The sequence below is a fragment of the Calidris pugnax genome, unplaced genomic scaffold (genome assembly GCF_001431845.1).
Source record: "Calidris pugnax isolate Ruff unplaced genomic scaffold, ASM143184v1 scaffold10, whole genome shotgun sequence".
In the NCBI taxonomy this organism is placed as follows: Eukaryota; Metazoa; Chordata; class Aves; order Charadriiformes; family Scolopacidae; genus Calidris; species Calidris pugnax.
The window spans coordinates 2,825,234-2,834,047 of NW_015090795.1; the positions used below are offsets into that span (position 1 = coordinate 2,825,234).

Below are 8,814 nucleotides of genomic sequence, written 5' to 3' on the forward strand. Positions count from 1 at the left end.
AATGTAATTTTCTAATTATTTTTTTTTTAAAAGCTCATTAGGATCTCCCATTTGGTAAGAAATAAATTTGAAATTGTTTCTTTCCTATATACAAATTTCAGCTCAGAAGTTGTTGCAAGTGTACTGCCCTACTTTCACAACTTTTTAATGACACAAATGGCTGTACCAGATCCAGTACTTCCTTTAAGAGTAGCACTAAGCTTTCTCTTGATTTTTCCCTACACTTTCTTAAACAGACCACTAATAAACAAGCCTCTAAAAGTGACCTACACCTGCCCTTAGGATGTATCAGAATAAAAAAGTGTTTTGCTTCTTCATGTAAACAAGTTAAGCTCGTATCTCAAAAATTTGATTTATTAGGGTGTATCCTATCACCTTACCTAAAGAGTGAGCAAAAATCTCCTACATCAATTAGTACAATGGATTTTCCTTGTGCCAATTCAACTGGTGGGATGGGACGATGTGGTTAACGGAGAGTCCACTGCCCCAGACTGGGAGGAGGAGATGGGTATGGGGTAAGGTGTGGTTACTCCTGCCCCATCGCCTCTGCGGAAGCTGCTCAACTCCCCCCAGCTCAGGATATTAAGGTAAATTAGTGCTAATTGTGCATCAGGCTGCTTCTTTTGGTGGTAAGAACATCTGAGAGGAACCGGGCAGGCAACTGCTTGGAATCTGTGGGTCTGTGAGTCAGAGCACCAGAGAAGTTGGCTGGTTTTGCTTGGTCAAATGAAGGCTCCACGTGAATACATGGAGAATTAAGTAGTTCTCTTCTCAGTGTGTAAGTTAAAGAATAAGGTTCATGACATGAAAGAATGGCTGGAACATCATTTAGGCTGGAAATTAATGACAGCTTCTAACTTGTCAAAGGAGTGATGTTTTGAAACCATTTCCCAATAACAGCAATACAGGATCTTATCTAATCAGTCTTTGCCTGTGAGATACCACGGCAGGAATACTGAAAAAGCAAGAAAGATTGCCCAGTTCTGCTGACTGTGTTTCCAGCTTAGCACCTCCTCCTTCTCATGACCTCACATGCCTTTAATCTCATTTCCACGCCTGTGCACTACTCAGCATCTCTAGGGCATTTTCTACAAGATGGGGAGTAAGCGCTGGGCAAGGAGGGAGGGATGAGCATCTTCACATTTTCCACCTTCTTCCCAAATCTCCCCAAATCTCAGATCCCTCTGAAGTAAAGGTCAATACTATTAACAATACCAGAATATACAAAGTGCTGGGTGTATCAACCAAACAGCTCAAATTCAGATACTTGTTTTTAACTGTAACACAGTTAAGAGTTTCCTGTGGTGTCTCCTAAATTCAAAGATTAACTATAAGCCACAGAAGGATGTGTGTTAAACAGCAGCTTTAAACCCCACCTCTCATCGAGCAGGCACCTGTAGATGGACTCAGCAGAAATTAAGCACCAAAGAGTAGCCCTCACGATAAGAGGTATCCTGATTTCTCAAACAAGGAAAGAAACTGACACCAAAGACCCTGGAAACTTTGGAACAGGGCACAGGTTTCGAACAGCTCAAACATAACAGAAGTGCTAAATTGATTTTGAAATTAACAGCAAGAAACATGGTTAATTGCTGCCTCAAACTTTCCTACAGGTTCCAGTTCAGTGGTGACCTCTTGTCCTGCTGGGCTGTGGCAGCCAGCAGGGCTGCAGGAAGATGACTTTGTACCATGGCAAGGGGCACTGCCAGGAGGTCCCCAAGCCCATTCAGGAGGCTATAAAAAATAGCAACGAAAGCAATACGACAATATTTGAACTCTTGAGCCAGTTATGTCACAAAAGCCCATTCTGTGTGAGTCTCCATGAAGGGGCTCCATAGGCCCCATGCTGATGGACGCAGAAAGAGTTACCAGCAAAGAGCAAGCTGAAATCAGGAAAAATACCCACCGGGAGGCCGTGTGTGAAGCTCGCCCAAGAACTGATAACTCTGGAGACTCACAGTCCTGCTCAACCCACAGGAGCTGATACGGCGAGAACACCAAGGGCCTGATAAAGCCGTACAATGCCACGGGCACATTCAAGTATGAAGGTTACACTGAGGTTGTGTCACTTGGACTACACCCAAGAAGGTGGAGGTGGCCATATATCGATGAACAGTACAGTATTATATACATATTACATTTTTTTATAAAAAAACGGGACCTTGAAGTGACTTTCTGAACACCTTCCTTGAAGGTACTGGCATGTCATTATGAGTTTTCACTTTGATTCAATTGCTGCTGCTACAAACAAGTAACAGGACAAGAGGTAACGAGCACAAACTTGAACATTGGAAATTCCATCTAAACATGAGAAGGAACTTCTTTCCTGTGAGGGTGGCAGAGCCCTGGAAAAGGCTGCCCAGAGAGGTGGTGGAGTCTCCTTCTCTGGAGACATTCAAACCCACCTGGACACGTTCCTGTGCAACCTGCTCTGGGTGGACCTGCTCTAGCAGGGGGTTGGACTAGATGATCTCCAGAGGTTCCAACCCCATACCATTCTGTGCATCTGTCAACCGAGGGCACCCTGCACACAGTTATCTATCATTAATAGTAACATCTTGGTGCCACTAGCACAAACAGTTTAATGAATAAAAGTCACTCTAGCAAATATTGGTTGTGATCTCTGTCTCCTCCTGACTTTACCCCCTATCAGGGAAACAATTAGCTTCATTCATGCTAGAAACACTTTAATTGTTTCCCAAGTACAGCTTGGTCAGCACGACCTTGAAGATTCCCTGCAGCCCGCTGGGACGTGCAACACAGACAAGAGCCTCCCTGTCTGTGGGCAAAGACGGCGACGGGGCTGGGAAAGGGAGTAAAATATCCTCCCCCCCCCAAAAAAGGAAAACAGAGAAACTATCTTCACAGGGGCCCGTTAACAAGGAATCCATTCAAAACGCAGGCAGAAAACACTTGGGGTTGTGCATCTCTCACCCACACCCACGTCACGCAGCGGCCGTAGAGCGCTCTGGTGGGTGGCTGGTGGCAGCTGCGAGCGGCAGAGAACCAAAGTACAGTAACAACACCACCAGCAGCCAGCGTGACTAATGAGAACAGCCTTTGGGGTATCAGTCTGGTTGCAGACAGCGCTAAGTCCCTGCCTGACAGCACAGCAGTCTCCAACGAGAGATTACTGTCTCCGGGATCACCGTATAAATCGGTGAACTAAAATCTGGCTTGAAGAGAAACAGAAAATCTCAAAGGTAAATCCACCTGAGTTGTACGGGCTGGACGTATTCCTTGCGAAAGCGCTTGAGGTCTGCGCTGATGGGCTGCTCCCCTTTCTCGATTGCCAGCCTGTCTGCTTCCGTAGGCTCCGGCTCCGGGATTTCAAACCTATGAATAAAAGTACCAAAAAAAAAAAAAACCCCGATGGCAATTAAGATAAAACACAAACCCTTTACGTAGGGCACGAAGAGCAATCGCGTTTAAAAAAATAATAATGTGGCACGGTGAAACTCCGAACACTCATCTAATATCCAGTCTGCCTGGAACTGCCTCCTCCCCTGGCGACGTCCTGTAACACACCCAGCTCTCGCCCTGATAATTCCCTGCTCCTCTGCTCATCACAAGACGTCTAGACTGGGATAGAATGGTTTTTAACTACCTGCTCGCTTGATTAAGGGAAGATTAGAAGAAAGCTTAAGAGCGGCTTTATCACCCTGTATTAAAACGCTGTTTACACCGAGGCTGCACCTTTCAAAGCAAGTGCTTAGAACATTTCCCTTCTTGCGTGCAGGGAGACCTGGGCACGCTCAAACACACTCATCATCAAATTAAGCAGCTCAAAATATTACCCCCCCTCCCCAGCCGAGGTGCACCGAGCACTCCAGCTAATACTTAATTCAGGTCACTCATTTAACAGACTGGGAAAACGAAGCTTGTATTAAAAACCTGCATCGCTGGTTCCTGTTTCAGAAGTTACTGATTTATGAGTTTCACTAAAACAAAGCAAAGCCTCTCAGTGCCTTCTGAAAGGGTGACAGCAGCTCACCTTTCGATCAGTAAACTCAGCAGCTCCTGGGGTTTGCAAAAGGAGCGGTAGGTGGTAAGGAAGGTACGTACAAAATTAGGATCTGTAAAGACAGAATAAGAAAATTACGCGTTTTTTTTTAATCCAATTGCAAAATATCAGAAATAAAATACACATAGACTCAGAGGAGAAGGTTAAAGTATGGAAAATACACTGTTTAGCACTGGAATTTGAAAAATACCAGAAACGATACTGCTTGTGAAACTGTCGTTTAGTTCTTGGATTCATTTCCCCTGTAAAAGTCTGCAACTGCACAATCTTATGTTCTCTCAAAAACTGCGCCTCAGCCTTGGCGTGCGGAACGGCCACCCTCCCTGGACACACCAGAAGAAGGTTAAAGTGTGGAAAATACACTGTTAAGCACTGGAATTTGAAAAATACCAGAAACGATACTGCTTGTGAAACTGTCGTTTAGTTCTTGGATTCATTTCCCCTGTAAAAGTCTGCAACTGCACAATCTTATGTTCTCTCAAAAACTGCGCCTCAGCCTTGGCGTGCGGAACGGCCACCCTCCCTGGACACACAGCTATTCCAAGGTTTCACACAGACGAAGAAAACACGGTAGAACTCGGCTGTCTACTCTCTTGACATCAAAAGCACCTAAACCACCCCAAAAGAACTTTGTCTTACCTGTTCTTAAAAGCTCTCCGGCCACCCCACTGCAGTACCTGCTGCCCTGGGCAGAGCAGCCGCCGGGGACAACAGGAGACGCTGCAGAGGCCCTTACAAAGCAAATACCTGCAGTGGTTGGAGACACCTGCATCTCCACAAGCCACCACACCTCCCTCCTGCTGCTCCTCACCCCTGCTGGAGGTGTGTTACCATGGGACGTGCCTATCCGCAAGCTGCCGCGCGTTTTATTGGGCCCACTCTGCTATTTTACAACTGTTAAAGGAAAAATATTATTCCTTTAAGCTCTCTTAGTCCCACTGTCTGCTACAGAGTTTCTTAGACCATGCATAAGCAAAATGGTAACTTTACTGTGAGCCACGAAGAGTCATCATCTGGTCCCACTCCCTCACAGCCCAGAAAGCCCCCCATATCCTGGGCTGCATCCCCAGCAGCGTGGCCAACAGGGTGAGGGGGGAAATCTGCCCCTCTGCTCTGCTCTGGGGAGACTCCCCCAGTGCTGCCTCCAGCTCTGGGGCCACCACCAGCAGAAGGACATGGAGCTGTTGGAGCGGGGCCAGAGGAGGCCCCAGAGATGCTGGGAGGGCTGGAGCCCCTCTGCTGGGAGGACAGGCTGAGAGAGTTGGGGGGGTTCAGCCTGGAGAAGAGAAGGCTCCAGGGAGACCTTGGAGCCCCTTCCAGTCCCTCAAGGGGCTCCAGGAGAGATGGGGAGGGACTCTGGATCAGGGAGGGGAGCCATAGGACAAGGGGGCACGGTTTTAAACTGAAAGAGGGGAGATGGAGATGAGATCTGTGGAAGAACTTCTTTGCTGTGAGGGTGGTGAGAGCCTGGCCCAGGTTGCCCAGAGAAGCTGTGGCTGCCCCATCCCTGGAGGGGTTCAAGGCCAGGTTGGAGGGGGCTTGGAGCAACCTGGTCTGGTGGGAGGTGTCCCTGCCCAGGGCAAAGGGGTGGGACTGGATGGTCTTTAAGGTCCCTTCCAACCCAAACTATGTCATGATTCTGTGATCATCAACCCTCTCACAAGGGTAAGAAGCTGCTACTCTGTGGTACCCAGTAGCTTGCAGCGCTGCCTGGCAGCAAATGAATTCTGAAATACAGGAAAACCAGGTCTAGACCAAACTAGACCACATGCCCACTCAGAAGGGTGGATTTTGGGTTGCTGGGAGTTTCCTTTTTCTTGCTGTTCTCTAAATAGTCTGGAACCTGTCAGCATTCGGTGCAGGTTGCTCACACCAGCAGCCTCCAACACTTGGATTTCTTCCAATAAGCCCACAAAAGATTAAGACAAACACTGCTTTTAAGGCGGCTTAAATTCTCTGCTGAGCACTGCTCAACATTTTCAAGGGGTCCATATATAGGAACATGCTTGCAAGCTACAAGTAACGGTGCTCTCATTCTGTGATAATGCTGCTGAGTTTGCACCCGTGTCCTGCACTGGCCTGTTCTGCTTCCACATCACATTTACATTCACTCTTCAGTAATATTTATGATATTTTGAAAGCAAATCTCCCTCTTAGCGCTGACCAGGCAGGTGGTATCTCCGCTCTGGAGGCAAGATCTGTAATTCTTTTAAAGTGGGGGCTGCTACTCTGCTCTCTAAGGTTCTTTGGTAGGTATCTATAGGTCTCTAAGGTAGGTTCTTTTATATTATTTTTAAAATTATTTATTTTTGTAAATGATGTTCTCAATAAAATGTAAAATACAAGCAATGTGCTAATAATAGTGGCTTGTGATTTAAATTCAAGAGTTATTAACACTGCATCTGCTACCTCCCGTGGTATCCCAGTATCAACTGGGGACTCATGGCTTTGCTGTGGCAGAGCTCATTCTGGGAATGCAGAATCCTGCTTCCCACAAATCTGAAACTAACGCAAGCCTATGATAAACCAACAGTTTAAAGAAAAAAAAAATCATATCTTGACCTAAATGCAAAAAAAGCACCCCTGAGATGTGGTGAGATTCCCTCCATGTGCTGTTAGCCATCGAAATGCCCTTGTGGAGGCTGAGGGAGAGGATTTTGTTAGCCTTGGCTCCAAAACCTGCTTGGAAAATGCACACTGAAACCCAAGAGGCAACGCTTTCACTGGAGATTCCCAAGGCCAAAGCAGCAGGTACCTGGGCTATAAAAACTGAAGTTCCACGGGCAAATGAATACTCAAGTGCAGCAGTTCAGCCAGGGAAAGAGCTGAGTTTACAGGTCCCTGAAACCCATCAGTTTTAGAAAGAGATGAGTTAGGACTCACAGACAACACAACTACGGATTACTTGCACACCAATGAGTTGCATCAATATTGAGCTTCAGTGTGGGAAATGCCTTAGTTTGTGATTTGCATCCTTTTCTACTGAGGGGCCTCACAATGTGGCAGGCTGAAGTATAATAAATATAACCTCCAACCTTTATCTTCCTCCACAGCCACACAGTCTCTAACAGCACCATGGCTTTAACCACGATGGGCTCAGGAAAGGCACTGGTGGCTCCCATTAGACACTGATACCTTTTTTGGGGGGGAGGGAGGATGGGGGAACTTTCATACAAAAAATTTTCTTACAGCTTTGTCAGCAAAGCCAGTTGATTTAATAACAGATACGGGTTTGGTTTTTTGTTTTTTGTTTTTTTTTTTCTGCAAATATTAGAAGAATCACAGAATTGTCCAGGTTGGAAATCTTAGAAGAATCACAGAATTGTCCAGGTTGGAAGGGACCTTTAAGATCAGTCCAACCATCAATCTAACTCTGATAAAAAACCATCACTAAACCATGTCTCTAAGCACTATGTCAACCCAACTTTTAAATCGCTCCGGGGATGGTGCCTCAACCACTTCCCTGGGCAGCCCATTCCAAGGATCAATAACCCTTTCCATGTAAACGTTTTTCCTAATCTCCAATCTGAACCTCCCCTGGTGCAACTTGAGGCTGTTTCCTCTTGTCCCATCTCCTGTTCCTTGGGAGAAGAGACCGACCCCCCCTGGCTACACCCTCCTTTCAGGGAGTTGGAGAGAGTGAGAAGGTCTCCCCTCAGCCTCCTTTTCTCCAGGTTGAACACCCCCAGCTCCCTCAGCCTCTCCTCACAAGACTTGTGCTCCAGACCCCTCACCAGCTCCATTGCCCTTCTCTGGACCCGCTCCAGCCCCTCGATGTCTTTTTGTGGTGAGGGGACCAGAACTGGACACAGTAAAAAACCCAATGAACAAAAAAATAGAAGGATTACTTTCATCCATAAGCGTTTTCTTAAAAACTTACATATAACAAAATGTACAGGGTACCTGCATACATGTGGTACGTCAACCTCTCGATTAACTTCACAACCGTCCCTCCTTTGATGATAGGAATGCCGTTCCTGCTTTGCAAGTTGTCTTCAAAAACGATGTTGTCCTCTGAGTCTTCCACCACGAACCGATACACGCTCGGGCTGGGCAACCTCAGCGGCTGCTCGTTTTCTTCTTGGAGTAAGACCGAATCCAGCATCCTGTCCAGGGTGCTGCGATACTGGAGGGAAATCAGAGCCGCCATCCAGTTGCTCTTCTCTTCAGCGGACTTGGCAGCAAAGAGGATACTGTTCTCATCTTTAGACACCAGTTCGAAAGCGTGTTTGTACTCGGCCGTGTCGTCTTTATCAATAATCTGTATTTTCCTCATGATGATTTTTTCCTTCAGTCTATACTCAGCGTTGCTGTAGCCGGGAAGCCGCGACTGACCGTGGTTGGTTTTACAGCTGATCATTAAGCCGTCGAAGAGGAAGATGTGGCGTTCGTGTTTGGCTCCTATTTTTGTCAAGCCGCCTTCCATTATGAACTCGTTGCAGCACTGCCCAATATCTTTGCCTTCCCAGCCGTCAATATTTTTCTGGATTTCATTCATTTTCTTGATGGCCAAGTGCTTGCTTCTTATTTGCCGGTTATAGAAACGATACACCGGCTCCCTTGAATGAATAAAAGAAAAAGTCACGATGGGCACAATGCACATTTGCTATCCCAAGAGACCAGAAAAAATTCAACTAAATTAATTGTTTATATCATTATTTCTTTGCTCTAAATATGTCCTGTTCCAAATAAATTACATGCACTGCTTTAGCAAGGGCAAGAGTAAGATATTGACAGAATCCCAGAATGCTATGGGGTTGGAAGGGACCTCTGGAGATCATCTAATCCAA

At 46.3% G+C, this 8,814-nt stretch overlaps 1 protein-coding gene across 1 annotated transcript in view; it reads right to left on the bottom strand.

Annotated features, from left to right (window-relative positions):
* Positions 1 to 8,814, bottom strand: part of SOS2 (SOS Ras/Rho guanine nucleotide exchange factor 2) — a 54,350-nt gene that overhangs the window by 11,662 nt on the left and 33,874 nt on the right. Inside the window, exons 10-12 of the mRNA XM_014936767.1 lie at positions 7,928 to 8,583; positions 3,995 to 4,076; positions 3,214 to 3,336 (exon numbers count right to left, since the gene is read on the bottom strand). Coding sequence (XP_014792253.1) covers positions 3,214 to 3,336; positions 3,995 to 4,076; positions 7,928 to 8,583 — 861 coding nt within the window. The remainder of the gene's footprint in view (positions 1 to 3,213; positions 3,337 to 3,994; positions 4,077 to 7,927; positions 8,584 to 8,814) is intronic.